The sequence below is a fragment of the Terrapene carolina genome, unplaced genomic scaffold (assembly GCF_002925995.2).
Source record: "Terrapene carolina triunguis isolate 2854851 unplaced genomic scaffold, T_m_triunguis-2.0 Scaffold310, whole genome shotgun sequence".
In the NCBI taxonomy this organism is placed as follows: Eukaryota; Metazoa; Chordata; order Testudines; family Emydidae; genus Terrapene; species Terrapene triunguis.
In genome coordinates, this window is record NW_020664661.1 from 5,306,980 (window position 1) to 5,322,783 (window position 15,804).

The following is a 15,804-nucleotide window of genomic DNA, read 5'->3' on the forward strand; positions in this document are numbered from 1 at the left end:
CCAGAACTAGATAAGGAAGGGGGCAGTCACCCTATTGGTCTGGGTCTCAGGAGATCTCATGTCCTGGTATGGGTGCCACTGAGGCTCTTATCCCCTCTGGTATCCAGACCCTGGCACCAGCTAAGACGACTACACTGTATACCAAGAAGCAGTCAGATAGACAATCTACAGCAGCACTGGCATCAGCACCAGAATCAGTGCCTTCAAAACACATGGACACAGAGCCAAGCCAAAATTTGTTTTCAGTACCATTTTCTGCATCCAGCCAAGAAGGAGGCACTGATAGCGCGTCAGCACTGTCTCCAGTACATTCTGACATACTAACTCCTGAGGACCCCATCCAAAGTCCCTGGTACCATTCAGGCTCCTATTCCATGAGGACTTTTGAATTCTGGAAGAGCCTGAATCACCGTTGCTGAGAGTTAGAGATGCTTTGTTGGTACCAACTCACATCCTGGAGCCTACTTGCCCTCTGATCCTACCATGTTCAACAGTGACTTGTCCTCTGCTACCCACACAGTCACCAGTTCCACATAAACTCTTTGAGTACCAAGACACATTTCCAGCGAGTATCGACACATCCTCTGGCACTGTCTCACCAGCCAATTAAGCATTGAACTCTGGTATTCATGCAGTTACAGGACCCTTTCTTGCCCCATATCGGCTCAGTCACTGGAACTGACACCACTTGCACCTCCAATGGACATGGGTGATGATACCTCATCCAGTTCTGAGGTGTCTATATAAGGGTCCTCCACCTTCCCTCCAACCTCCCTCCCTCCCTTGAGGTACACCCTAAGGAGTAATATCTCATGAGGAGATAGACCCAGGAACCTTGGACTCCTACCACCTTCCCTTATGTCCCACAACAGTATGCTTATGGAATCCCCAGGGCTCCATATGACAGCCAGTTCTGCAGGGTCCCATCTTGTAAAAGGGCATGCCAGGAGCAACAGCATCACCCTTGTGTCCTGTTCCACAGGAGTACCTTGCAAAGCAGCAGGAGCCAGTGAGGAAGAAGAAACATAACCTTTGCATAAATCCTTCTGCTCACCAGGTGAAGCTGTCATGCCTCCTCCATCTGCTGGCATTTCCAGATCAACTGTGAGGGGAAGCTTAACAATGAAGTGTTCAGAGAGAGATATCTTTACTTGGGGTCATCCAGAGAGAGAGAGAGCTGACAACAATTCTGCTTAGGGGGAAGGCTGCAATTCTATGGATGATTCCTTGGCCTTATATATTGCTAAACACTTATCTCCTGATTCCTTTAATGTTCAAGGTGCTAAATAAATTGAAACAGGAGAAAATATTAGCTGTCCTCATAGCACAGTTGTAGCTGAGACAGGTGGTGTTCCCAAGCGTGGTTGGCATGCCTCTTTAACTGCCTCACCATCTTCCCATGACAGCGAAATGTTTTCACTCAAGAGTTGAGATCCATCACCCTCCCCAATTTCCCAATGGTTCAACTCAAGATGTGGGTGCCAGATAGTTCTCTGGTATAGAAAAAGCTTGCTCTCCAGAGATACAAACAGTACTGTATAATAGCAAAAAACCAATGCAAGGAAAACTTATCTACAGAGGTGGAAATGCACCTAGCCTGGAAGCAGCCTCTGATCTGTACCTCCTCTCAAGTCCTGTCTGTCATACATTCTTGGGTATCCGCTGACCTTAAAAACCAGAGGGTTATTGCTGAGCTCCATTAAGGTTCACCTAGCTCCCACCACAGCTTTTCAGCCCCCATCGAGGAGTTTTCAGTCTTCACCCACCCGATCACTACAAGCTAAATCAAAGGCCTGTTCAACCTCTTTCATCCTGTCAAGGAGGCAGCTCCACTGTGGGACCTCAATTTAGTCCTCCGTGTGCTGAGGAAATCCCCATTTGAACCTGTGGGGAACTGTTCCCTCCTTCATTTGTCCCTCAATACCACTTTCTTACAGCCATCACCTCGGCCAGGGGGGTAGGGGAGCTTCGGGTCCTCACTGCTGACCCATCATATGTGGTGTTCTATCATGATCAGGTGATGCTACATCCACACCCTTGCTTCCTACCTAAAGTTTCTTCAGACTTCCACATTAATCAAGAGATTAACCTACTGGTGATTTATCCCAAGCCTCACGCTTTAAGAGAAGAAATGAGTCTCCATTCTCTGGACGTAAAAAGAGCTCTTGCCATTTACCTCAATAGGACTAGACTCTTTGGGGCTCCCCATAGCTTTTCATCTCAATTGCAGAATGAAACAAAGGACATCCGATTTCCAAACCAAGTTTGTCCCAATGGGTTGCAGAATGCATCTTAACCTGTTAGGAAGCCTCAGGGGTTCTCCCCTCTGCAAGGGTGATTAGCTGTTTCACCAGGGCTCAATCTACCACTGTAGTCCTACTGAAAAACATACTTGTCTCAGACATATGCAGGGCAGCCACCTGGTCTTTTGTGCATGCTTTTTCCCAGCACTATGCACAATGGTCTGGTACTTGCTTCCAGAGCTGATGCGACTTTCACGAACACTGTTGTATGGTCCATACCAAATCTGCAGCCTCGGCACCCTCTTCTGTAGTTGGGGCTGCTGCTCGGGTATCTCCTGATTTGGAGCACCCATAGGAACACTCTTTGGAGAAGGAGAGGTTACTTACCTTGCTCAGTAACTGGAGTTTTTCAAGATGTCCCCCGCTATGGGTGCTCCGCTACCTGCCCTCTTTCCCCTCTGCCTCGGAGTCCGCTGGATTTCCGTGGCTGAGAAGAAATTGAAGTGGCAGTGGGTCCACCCTCCCCTATAGCCGTATACTAGAGCATGAGGCTATCAAGAGTACACTTCTGTACCCTCAGACACTGTTGTTGAAAATGTCTGATCAAAAGTGTGCACACATCAGGACATGGAGTACCCATAGGGATACATCTCGAACAAATCCAGTTACTGTACAAGGTAAGTAAATCTCCTTCCCCTTTATCTGCAGATATGCCATACGTTAATTTAAGTGTTCCCACTAAGCATTGACACTAGAAATGTTTTGAGCAATGTGCTATATTATTACAATGGCTACACGTGTTACATAGTTCGGTTCTTATAACATAGGGCTTATAAAAAATCAAAATACTTCGGTCAAAGGTGATATTTTCTGCCTTTATTTCTAATGGAATTAAGCATATCGGGGGGTGGGAACCACACTGTACTAATTTTAGTTGTTTTAGCCTGGTCAAATGAGGCTGGTGAGCAGCTTTGAATGGAAACAGTTATTTTCACTGTAAATAGTAAACTTGAGACACATCTAATTGATTAACTTTTACTTTTGCACTAGCTAAAAATAGCAATTATATTTCTTCTGATAACTATGCCTGTTTTACTGTGAATATTTTGCTGTAATATAAATTGAGTTTTTGTATTTCTATTGGCATTACAAAAAAAAGTCTTTTTATTTTAGGCGAGGATCAATGCTTAGTACAGCTATATTTGTTTATGCTGCAACATCCCCAGTGAATGGATATTTTGGAGGAAGCCTTTATGCTAGACAAGGAGGTAACTTGTTTTTAAATGTCAGCATTTTTTATCATACTATTTTATATAGAAAGTTTATTCTGTTTCCTGGTATAAACAGCACAAACATGCATGGTCTTTTACAGGTGGTGTTTAGGTAGTTAATGAAGTCACATGAAATCCATAGTTTTTAATCAATACAAGAGATTTTGAATCTAAATGATGCTTCATTTCCTGTTCATTCTTGGTTGCATGTCCTATATTAAAGCTTGCTAAAACCTTGGTAGTATCTATTTAAATCAATAAGGAATATAAGGATGTTAACTGTGGTAGCCTGGTCAAATTCCAACTTGAGTAATTACATTCTGCCTGTTGAATACCCCCTATGGTACCAAATGGATAGGCTAACCTCCTGTTCCTGTGTGCTGTTAAACAGCTTGTGTGTTCTACCCCTGAGTTGGCCTTTAGTTAGGGTGACCAGATGTCCAGTTTTTAAAAGGACAGTTCCTTTTTGGGAGACTTTTTCTTATATATGCGCCTATTGTCCCCCACCCCCTGTCCCGTTTTTTTCATAGTTGCTATCTGGTCACTCTACCTTTAGTGGCTGAAGTGATCCCTGTTATCACTTTACCTTCTCCATAGGGACCTTGAGGCGCAATGTTTACAAAGAGTGAATGGAAGGGGCTATAGAAGTGCACAGTGTTATTTACTGCATTGTGCCATTCTTTATGGTATGAAGAATAATCTTCCTGGAATCTTAGCAAAACATTCATTCCATTTATTCAGCTTGTAATCAGTTTCTACTTCATCAAATGCAAAAGTGAATATCGGTAATCAGCAAAAGCCCAACAAGTTAAGTAAAGTTGGGCAGGCTATAAGCAGCCTTCTCCTTATAGCCCTACCAATGCTTCTGAGTTCTGACCTGCAATGCCTCTGCCATTCCTCCAGCCTCCCTCTTCTCCTGTGTTGCAATAAGAGAATAGTTAATATTTATTTTTATTCTACTAAACACTAAGAAAATTGATTTTGTTGAATTTTTAAAACAGAAGCTTGTATAATTTTAGCAAGAGATGCTGATCAATGCTTCGTTTTCTACAGCATCAGTCTCCCTGCTATCTGAGATTTTGGAAAGGTCATAAATGTCTAAGGCCTTGTCTACATGCAGTTTTTCTACCAATTTAATGACATCTGTAGAAAACCAGATCAGTTTTACCAGCATTGGGGTGTTACGCCTGTATCTCCAACTCAAGCTAGATTACTCTAAAGGCCTATACTAGAAGGTTGCATTAATTTTATCTGCTTTCTGCTTTATCTGCTTTCTACAGATCTGGCTAAATTGGTTACAAAAACTGTAGGCAAGCCCTAAAATGCTTTTGATGCTCTTGCACAATGGAACTTTGTAGTCCATATGCAATTCTTGAAACTATATGTTGGTTTCTTTGCTGCATTCTATTCAGTAAGCTGCACAGATGCATCCAGACACTGAGTGTTTAAATAAAGTTAGCACAAATTCACAGATTAATAGCAGATGCGGGAGATTCAGTCAAGACTGGAGTAAGGCAGTCACAGAGAGGTCTTGCACAAGACCGCAAAACAAAGGTCTGCAAGGTTCCTTGAATACCCAGGCATAGCAGCAAATCTGTTACAATCTGTCTGGATTGTGGAAGACCTTTACCTGTTGACTTGTCTTACTCTCTTGTTGGAGATGCCTATTATAGTGAATTAATTCTTGTTACTGAGTTTATTAAACTTGGTATCATTTAACACCAGTAGTGTTAGGTGCTTTACTGAGATATGAAGACAATAGGTAACATTTTCAAGAGCCCTACTAAGTGACTTCAGAGCCCTTGAGCACTTCTGAAGATGGGGCTTTTAAATCATTGAGGTGCTTTTGAAAATGTTACCCAATAGTCCGGTCTTTTGAAAAACTTAGTCTTTAGATATACAGACAGGAGGAGGACAGGGCAATGGAGGGAAGGGAATAATGCTGAGCAATGTGATTAAATAGTGAAGCTAAGCACGTGTCTTAACTACATTATTGTAGTGTGGTGTTTTAAACCTGCACTGCCATTCCTGTTGCATTTAACTGGTCACTTAGGCCTGGTCTACACTACGACTTTAATTCGGATTTAGCTGCGTTAATCCGAATTAACCCTTCACCCGTCCACACTACAGAGCCAGTTAATTCGAATTAAAGGGCACTTAAAATCGATTTCTGTACTCCACCTCGACGAGCGGAGTAGCGCCTAAATCGATTTTGTTAATTCGAATTAGGGTTAGTGTGGCCGCACACCACCGAATTACTGTGGTTAAAGTAATGGGGTAGTGTGGCCGCACACCACCGAATTAATGTGGTTAAAAACCCGAATTAATGTGCTTAGTGTGGCCGCGCACAATCGAATTTATACAACCTGTTTCCCAAATTCGAATTATCTAAATTCGGATTAATCCTGTAGTGTAGACATACCCTTAGACGTTTTACAACAGAATTGGTGCCTATTGATGCAAGGAAACAATTTCATGTATAAACACCCATCAGTAGTGTTTCTAAACATTGTTTTTTTTTTTAACGTATAAGCTTTGTTTTACACATTCTTATTAGCGTTTCCCATTGTAGGCTGTTGTTACCCTCCCACGTCCATATTTCCATAAAGAATGGTTATTGTTTGTGAAATCAAAAGGCTTGATTAAAAGTTAAGTACAGTTTAAAAGTTTACCTTTGCTCCTGTGTATGTTAGCTAGTACTCATTTAATTCATTTTGGAAAAAAAGGCTAACTACTTACATTCTGGCAAACTTGTGGCAAAATGTGAACTTTAATCAAAGTGCAGCATGTTTTATCAATTACAAATATGTTTAATGTTTTCTTCCTACAGGAAGGCGATGGATAAAGCAAATGTTCATTGGGGCTTTCCTTATTCCAGCGATGGTGTGTGGCACTGCCTTCTTCATTAACTTCATTGCCATCTATTATCATGCTTCACGGGCTATTCCCTTTGGAACAATGGTGAGTAGTTAATAGAACTTGAAACAGCATAGCAGACCTAGGAAAATTTAGCTTCTAAACTGGGAGAGCTTGTATTCTTTGTCCCATCACCTCAAAGTAGAAAAATGAAGTTCAGGTACTGAGATTTCAAAGATCAGTGTCTCAAATTTGATAAATAATATAGAAAATCCACATGTTTGTGTTACAGTAGTTTAGAAAACTGCTGTTCTTGCAATAACACTTAACTTGAAATATAATATAATAGTTGCAATTCAGACTAAAGAAACCAGTTCACTGTAGTTGCTAATTGTTAAAAGGAATTTTCTGTTTGTAGTTGAAAATTTTAACAAATCTCAGAATGATCACATTTTTAATTGCATGGAGCCAGATACATACTCAAGTCCCATTCACTTTTATTGGGAAGAAACATGGGATTCTTACTTTCTGGGCCTGGGAAAACAAGGACATCCAGAGAATGGGGATGTGAATGCCACTCCATGCTTTTTGGAGTGTGCCTGTTGGTGTCCTTGGGGGAGGTTTTCAATTCTTTTGTCTTAGCTTTAGAATGAGCATTGTGAAAGCAGCAAGTCGAATGATGGTGATGGACAGGATATAGGTCATGGCCGATGGTAGTAGGGTGGGTGGGTGGATGGATAGGACTGAACCAGTTCCCCATTCATAGCACTCTTCTCAAAACCATTCTACTGTCGAGTCAACTAAAACAGTGTTGAAACTTCACTTTGATAATACTTACAACTTAAGACTTTTTGTCCAAGTATCTTAGTGTTTCTCAAATACTGATTAAATCTAAAAACACTACTGGGAAATAGGCTATAATATTATCCCCATTTTAAAGATGCTGTGCTACTTGTATACTTTTCTTCCCTACACCCCCTTAATGTCCAAAGTTGAATTTACCTGGATTCAGGGCCCTCAATCATTGCCTCTCATGTCTCTGGCATCTATGGTCTTGTTCCTTTTTTATCCCCCTGCAGCTTCTGTTGCATATTTTCCAAATCCTTGCCCATTCACTCACTTCATTGTTTCTATACACTCTCTTTCTCTCTCAACCATGATTAGTGTTTCACTTCACAGGAAAAGTGAAGTGATTTGGTATAACTGCTTCACATGTGAGGAAGCCAGTTGAATGTCATAAACCAGGCTTAATTATTAATTTACTTACCCTTCGAAATGATGTCAAACAGAACATTGCTTTTGGTATGGCGTTTGTCTTAATTACCTTAACAGATTCACAGCTGCTAAGTTAACAGAAACACCATCCCTCCAAATGTGTGGCATTTGTTACCTTGTAAACAAGCCCCAGTTATAGCTGAATCCTTGGAATAAAAGTGGGAGATGGTGACCTGTTTATTCCTAAAGACTGATGCAGGCTATTTATAAGCCAAGGTACAACACAAAGCCAATCCAGTTGAAAGCCACTTCTAAGCCATAATGATTAAGTACAAGAATCTATACAATAAGATTAGAATTCCTGTAGTGTTCCTGTAGAACACTTTCCTTTAAAAAAAAAAAAAATTTTTGCACTTACAACCAGCTCTGAAATAACCCTTTGTGATAATGTAAGAAAAAGGATTTGGTCGTGGATAGAGTTCATGTTCCAACTGCCAAGGCATAATTATAAATTTGTAAAAGAAAATTTTTGGGAATGTGCAGTATGAAAAATGTCTTCTAATGTGTTAACATGTGATGCAGCAGCAGCTTAGATTTAGACCAGTGGTGGGCAACCTGCGCCCCGTGGGCCGTCAGGGTAATCCACTGGTGGGCCGCGAGACAGTTTGTTTACATTGACCGTTCGCAGGCAATGGCCGCGATTCACCGTTCCCGGCAAGTCGGAGCAGCAGGAAGCTGCGTGGGCCACAAGGACGTACTTTAAATTGCATTTTCAAAAATCAATGTGAAGATGAAGAATGGAGGATGCAAAAATTGAAGAATGCAGTTTAAAAGAAGTTGTTCTATTTCACAGTCAAGAGGTCTTCAGGAATTTTCCATTGAGAGGGAATACATCAAGTGGCCTATCTAAAATATTGGCAATAGAGAGAATTGTATCCAAAAATTTAGAATAAGAACCTTAATATCACCTTTAACATGAAGTATTGTGCTAGCCATGGGACTTAAAATAATCAATGTAATATAAAGCTAAAGGTGTTTGATTCATTCATCCATTGAATCACTTTCAATCTGAATGTCTTTTTAGGGAGCAAGGTTTAGAATTTTAATTTTTGCCATGTCAATGTTAATCAGTTTATGCTAAAATGGAATATTGTATTGGTTTTTCTGTGCTGAGACAACAGTCATATCCAACTCTGTCAGAAAGGCTTACAGCATTGATCTTTGACATGTGCAAAGAGGCTGTGTTTTACTGCTGAGCAAGCATTCACAATATCACATTTCTCATTCGTATTCTGATTTGGAGTTTAGGAATGCTGATGGAAGGGAATTCCACCTGCATTGAAATTTTAGTCTAGTGCTGTTCCACTCATTTTCATTTTAAGATCAGGGAAATGTTTGTGCAAAAGCAATTGAGAATGGGGTCTTCAAGGGTCATGTAATGGGTGTGTAGGGTTCCTTATGCACAGAGTGATTTTAATAATCTCTAGGGATTATGAATTTGTTTGAGTCATAATTACTGTGTGGTGATAAATCTCCCTTCACTTTGCAGACTTTTAGTAGGAGCAAGTTATGGATTAGAAACGTCACCAGAACAATCAATGATCTAATGAATTTTAATCAGCTAATGGAGTTGATTTGTAGAGGGAAAGAGAAAAGAGCTTAGTTTCCTCACAGTAAATACCTGTGCTCTTGTGAGCCTCTCTCTCCTTGTGCAGATGTGGTTTCTCTCGCCTCCCCAAAGTGGGCAAGCCTCCAAAAGTCTCTAATGGCAAGCTTGCTCCTCCTTCATGAAATGAATATCCCTTTTCCCAAACTACAGCAGAGGTGAGAGGTGACACTCCTACTCCATGGTGGTCTTAAATAGTCCCCCTACCTCATATTGCTTGCTAGGTCTACTCTTCCTTGTTATGTATTGCAAATGTGGAGAAAACATAAATTGGATGGTCATGGAAGAACACTGAGTGAAACAGGTTCAGTAAGAAATTGCAAAACTCTCCCATTCAAATCTTGCAGCAAAAGGCTCAATCTGTCCCTCCTTTTTTGGTGATCTGCCCCAACCCCTGTATCTCCCAGGAAGCATAGTGCCAGAAACAAGAGGTAAAGCCTAGTTACTAGCTGTCTACATTAGTACCCTGCTATGGCATCTGGATTTTAGGAAGCCCCTCACCTAGCTCTCCTGTTTTGAGATTGGCTGAACCTCCATAGCCACTGAAGGGTCCTTGCTTAGAGCTCACTGTAACACTGGTCTACTTTGAATCTCTCAAAGCTTCCTCTGCTACCTTGCGCATCAGCCCTATCTGGAATCTGACAGGAAGTGGAAAGTTAATAAGATCTCCCCCTATAATCCTAAACTAACTTCCCTGGCTGTAGGCCTGGGATTCTATTCTTGACTCTCATGGATGTACACATGCTCCTTAATCAACAGTAGGGAAAGTCTTGTGTAAGGAGAGGATAAAGTTCTAGGCTCTCTTCCTGGAAAATGTTTTTCCATTGCCTTTCCCATCAAAATGTAATAATGAAGCTGACCAATTTTATTCTCTCTTTTCAAAGCTTTTAGAAAAGGGTTTAAAGAATCCTTCTGGAGCACTTCTATTAAACCTATGGTATGTAAGGAGAGGGTCTGATTCCTGCTAGCCGCTAAACATGTTTGGAAACTGACTGCCCAGTGTCTAACTCAGAGGTGGGCAAACTTTTTGGCCCGAGGGCCACATCTGAGTGGGGAAATTGTATGCAGGGTCATGATTGTAGGGCTGGAGCAGGGGGTGCGGGAAGCGGTGCGGTATGCAGGAAGGGGCTCAGGGCAGGGGTTTGGGGTGCAGCAGAGGGTTGGAGGCTTGGTGCAGGAGGGATGCGGCAGCTGGCTCAAGGCAGAGGGTTAGGGGGCTCAGGGCAGGGGGTGCAGGAGAGCCGTAGTTTGCCCTCCTCTGATCTAACTCCATGTTTGTAGCAGTAACAATGGGGGATGTTACTGTGACTCTGCCTTTTCAGAGCCTAAGTTTTTATTTTTCAATCTTCTTAATTTTTTATTGTACTTCGAGAGGATCTGGGATTCTCTTGATGCTGTAAGATACTTTGACTTATCTTGTAATCTTCCTGTGCGCTCATGCGCCAAACAGTCACATCATATACACGTCTGTTTTATTTTCATGGAAAGACATTGGGTTTGGTCTAGTCCTTTTCTCTATCTGTGGTGTTCTTACATTTCTGGTAAAATTATCTTGTGTTAATAAATTTATTTCCTATTGATTTGTTTAATCGATCTGTCCTATTGTTTATGAATAACTTGTATTTTGGTCAGGAAATCCTCTTGAAATATAAAGTTGAGCTATTTCTGTTGTGGGAAATTGCATAGTTGTCACTGCTGTTGTTTTTTCCCTTGCTTCTTATAGATGGAATAGGGCTGGTGAATAGATTTACCAACAGGGTTCTTGTGGCAAGAGATTCTTAACAAGGGCTGACATAGGACAGAACCACAGATGTTCAGAGCAAAATATTTTAACGTGGAGAATTGTATTTTTGAGGATTACCATGAACTTTCCCTTATAGTAAGGGGCTGGGATGAGGACAGGCTGGAGGGGCTAGAGGCAGAAAGGTCTGTAACCACTAGAGTACACGCCCCAAGCATCTGGAATAGACCCCAGTAGTCTGGAGTCTCAGTTCCTCTGCTGTCAGCAAATAACTGTGAAACTCAATTGCAAAATGTCTCTTCCTTTAATGGTGGTTTCACATACAGGATGACAACGTACTACTGCACTCAGTTAATATTAGCTCAAGTGGCAGATGTTTGTGCTGTGGATCTAAAATTGATGTTCCATGTTGATGTTCCATGTTGGTGTCAGTATAATTCCACATTAGGGGATTTCTGTTTTGTTTGCTTTTTAAAAACCTAGGAAATTACATCCAAAAAACAACATTAAAAGAACATAAAGGGTGCAATGTCAAGCTCTTAGGGGTTAGGAAGTGCCAGAATTAAAAGTGCCTATATAACCTCAATTTGGCCCCTTGTATGGATGTATTACATTGATAGTTTTTAATTATATGACCACATACTATATGTTCCATGTATGATAGTAGTATGATAGTATGGTCACATACTATATTATGAATCAGGGTTGTGTAGTGAATGAGGCTGTTATTTGTAGGACCCCTGCTTCACTTGTTGCAGAAGTTGGAAATTATGTAGTGAATGAAGGAAGGGGTTACAGGAAGAGGATGGTCTTGTGTTTTAGGTAGCTGAATGCTACCCTGGAGAACAGGATTCTATCCCTGCCTCTACTACACAGTTCATATGTCTTGCTGGGCAAGTCACATGAATCTGACTTTCACAGGTAGCCACTGTATTCTCATTTTCAGAGCGCCCAACTGGAGGCATCTGAAGTCTGGTTTACAGATGTGCAAATCACTCGCAACTAGAGCTGTAAAGAATTGGTATTTTTAGTTTGCTAGTCACCACCACCTGTGGTTTTGTGAATGGTGCCTAAGTCCCCTCGTGAGTTAGTCTTTGGCCACAGCCGCATGTGGTATTATTCACTGAGCCGTGTCCATCCTGTGCACTGAATGAACCAGGGGTCCTGTGCAACAAATAGTGTGTGATCGTGTAATTAAAGACTGAATCATAATGCTTACATAAAAGGGGGCTAGATTAATATTGCCCATGCAGTCTTAATTTTGGTATTTTCTAACTTCTGAGTGCTTTACATTGCAACCTTAATGTTCTTTTAAGGTAGTTATTTGTATGTAATAACATGTAACTTAGATTTCTTTTGCTCGATTTTATCCTGATACAGCTTGTGTAATACCCTTAAGTACTCTGAACTGCTTAGATTGTAAGCTCTTCATCTTTGATATGGGTTTGTACAGCACCTAGCACAATGGGATCCTCGTCCATGTCTCAGGCTCCAAGATGGTCCCGCAAGACAAATAATGAGTAAAATTATGCAGGCCTGGTCTTAACTCAATTTGAAAACCCAACTTACTACCAATGTGGACATAGTGTAACACTTTTAGCTCAACTTTTAGCAGGTCAAGTTGTGATCGAGGCAGGATTCAAGTAACAATATTATTTATATGCTAAAAACATTTTACTTTTGGTGCCGCTGACTCTTACTATTCTTTATATTAACTTTTCATTTGTCCATTTTTTAAGTGTGTGAACCTGCATTGCTGTAAAAAAAATTCTGTATCCTCTACATACCCTCCCTCATGGGGGGAGAGTCACGTGATCGCTGGTGTGCAGCTTTGGTATCTGACAGGAGAGATCAAGCCTCTTTTTCTTCATGGACAGTTTTTATTACATTCATCCCTTCTGCATTCGGCAGTCAGGACAACACAGCCTGCCGGGGCAATTTAATATTTGATATGCTCATGAAAATTTTAATTATCACCTTTGAATGAAGTTTAAGCTACAGCTGTTAGAAAATGTGAAGCCTATGGAGCTAGTACATAAGTTATGTCCCTCTTGACAATGTTTCTTTTCAAGTATGAAAAATTAAATGGTACACATTTAGTCGAGGGCAATAGAATAGTGAATTCCCCCTTAAAAAAATTACAAATAAAGCAGGCTGCTGTTACAGAAGATCTCTCCTATGGCAACTGAAGCCAAGAGAATAAGTCAAAATGCTGACGTTTAAATAATGGATATTTTTAGTTGAAGAAATACAGCAGTAAAAGTAAAATTAAGAAATTGAACTAACTAGGGTGTTTTAAATAGAAATAATTTGTCTAGATTTTTAGTCAATATTGAGTTTTCTTTCTGGAAAGCAGGATTTGCAGTTGCAGTAAAGTATACATTTTTTAAAGTGCACCTCTACCCCGATATAATGCGACCCGATATAACACTAATTCGGATATAACGCGGTAAAGCAGTGCTACGGGGGGGCGGGGCGGGGCTGCACACTCCGGTGGATCAAAGCAAGTTCGATATAATGCAGTTTTACCTAACGTGGTAAGATTTTTTGGCTCCCGAGGACAGTGTTATATCGGGGTAGAGGTGTATTGATTAAAATTTTCCTTTGAATTTCCCTTAGTTGACTGTAATAAAACATACTTTGCTTGAATTAATTTTTAAGGCCTAATTCTGATATCAGATCATTCAGAAGCATATCACTGCATACCTGCAAAATCACTTACTGTTAAAGTGATAGCTAAGCAAAGTAGCTGCTGTTCAAGTGTTTGTCACTGTGCATCCACTGTAGGTGAGCATGTGCGCAAGACCAGCTTTTTTTTTCTTGGCTAGCAGTGTCCGTTATGGCTCCCCGTGCTGCCTTGTGCTCCTGTGCAAGGGCATAAAGGACAGAGCAGCTGCATCGCTCAGTTCACTCTCTCCACCCATGACAGGGAGGCAGAACCCAGCAAGTGTCTGACCCACTACTGCTATTGATCTTAAAAACGCATCCATTTCCAGACTTTCGGGGGAGAAATCTATCTTCACCCCCATGTCCGTTCTTTTCTTTAATTTGGATGTTCCTAAAAAAAAGACACTCTCTATATAGCATGGATAGGTACCGTGTGCCTGCTGCTATGCCAGACTCCAAATCCTATGGGTTTAAATCCTGCCTGACCTATGATGGCCTTCTCACCCAGTCAGTGGGCTTAGTCACTGTTTGGAGGAGAGTTGCATTCCCATTGTGTATGGTATGTAAATGCTTCTCAAGGAGTGGAAGTCAAGGGATGCATAGCTGAAATTGCATCTGCTTGAATAATCAGTGCAGGCTACCTTGGATCTGGAGGACACTACTGCCTCCAAAGAGCAAGAAGGGTCATCTTCAGCAAGTGCTGCTTGAGCAGACGGCAAACTCCAATGTCAAGCAGTGGCAGGAAAGAAAACACCATCCAAATCTGCATTAGCTACATTGACACTGACCACCTCAGCCCAGGGACTTCTGTCACTACACTGCTGCCTACTGATACTGCACCAATCTCAACATCAGCACTCCCAGAATTGACAACTTCAGCACTGGAGCCAGAACTGGTGCCCCAACGTAAGGGTGAGACCAAAAGGCACAACCAAATGGAGCTGAGACGAGGCTCCCAGTGCTGGGACAAACAATCCTGAAGGAGGAGGAGGAACAGCACTCTCCAAAGAGAGTGCCTAAAGTCTTCTACTGAAGTAGAAATGATGTTCTGCAAACCAGCACCAGCAAAGACACCAGCACTGACCACTGTGCCAATTACAGGCTCCGTCTATGCCCTTATGGATTCACCTAGATTCTTTCCAGAGACTTCTTCAGCATATTGCCCGGCATATTGCCACATGTCACCACCATTCAAAAAGTACTATTCTTTTGTCATGCCTTCTCCCGGATGTTGAGCAGGGATGCCTTTCCTCTACCTTGTAAAAGAGCAACCTGAGAGCTGGTACTGAGCATTCCTCTCTCACAAGATGCTGACGCAGGGGAAGTCTGAATAGCAATGGGCTGACCAGTGCATCTGGGCCAGTACCATTTAATGTGCCAAGCTGGCCATACTGGTCTTACAGGGGACCATTATCTCAAGTGTCCCAAAGCAGATCTTCCTGCCAATCCAGGAAGAGATCAGGCTCCCTGTTGACATCACTACCTAGGCCACTGACCACTCAGGAGCTAGGAGTAGCAGAAGAACATCCCCAGTTTCCAACAAAAGAATAGTTATCACCTGATGAGGCAGCTGCACCAACCCCTGGCTTGGCAGGTGACTATTTTAAGCCCTTTCAGGCTCTCCTGGTTTGCATTGTGAAGACCCAGGACGTAGAGATGGTTATGTAGGAGAGCTCTCAAATGTATGGTATTCTGACCCCCTCAGCCCCAACCAGGATTGCTCTCCCTATTAATGAGGCCATACTAGAGCTGGCCAGGAGTCTGTGGCCAGCACTAGTCCTTGTCCAACTGGGTGGAAGAACACTATCAAGTGTCCCTGAAGAATTTTGAGAACTTTATTCCCCCCTGAGCCCAGCTTCTTTAGTAGCTGTAGCCATGCAGGAGAAGTTGAAATCAACAAGAGGCACACCCGGGGACCCCAGAAGTTAGAACTTTTCAGGCACAAAACCTACTCTCTCTGGTTTCGCTGCAACTCTGGGTGGCTATCAGGCAATGCTTGCCAAGTATAATTTCCTAACATAGAGCAGGGTGACTCCTGTTCTGTGCTACATAACATGATGAAAGAGATAAGGAAGATTATTAAAGAAGGCCAGATGGTTACCAGAAGAGTCCGCAGGCAGTCATGGGTGCTTCTGACATGGCTGC

At 41.9% G+C, this 15,804-nt stretch overlaps 1 protein-coding gene across 1 annotated transcript in view; it reads left to right on the forward strand.

The window, feature by feature from the left end:
* Positions 1 to 15,804, forward strand: part of TM9SF3 (transmembrane 9 superfamily member 3) — an 85,893-nt gene that overhangs the window by 54,958 nt on the left and 15,131 nt on the right. The window contains exons 8-9 of the mRNA XM_024218760.3: positions 3,417 to 3,511; positions 6,345 to 6,475. Of these exons, the coding sequence (XP_024074528.1) occupies positions 3,417 to 3,511; positions 6,345 to 6,475 (226 nt within the window). The remainder of the gene's footprint in view (positions 1 to 3,416; positions 3,512 to 6,344; positions 6,476 to 15,804) is intronic.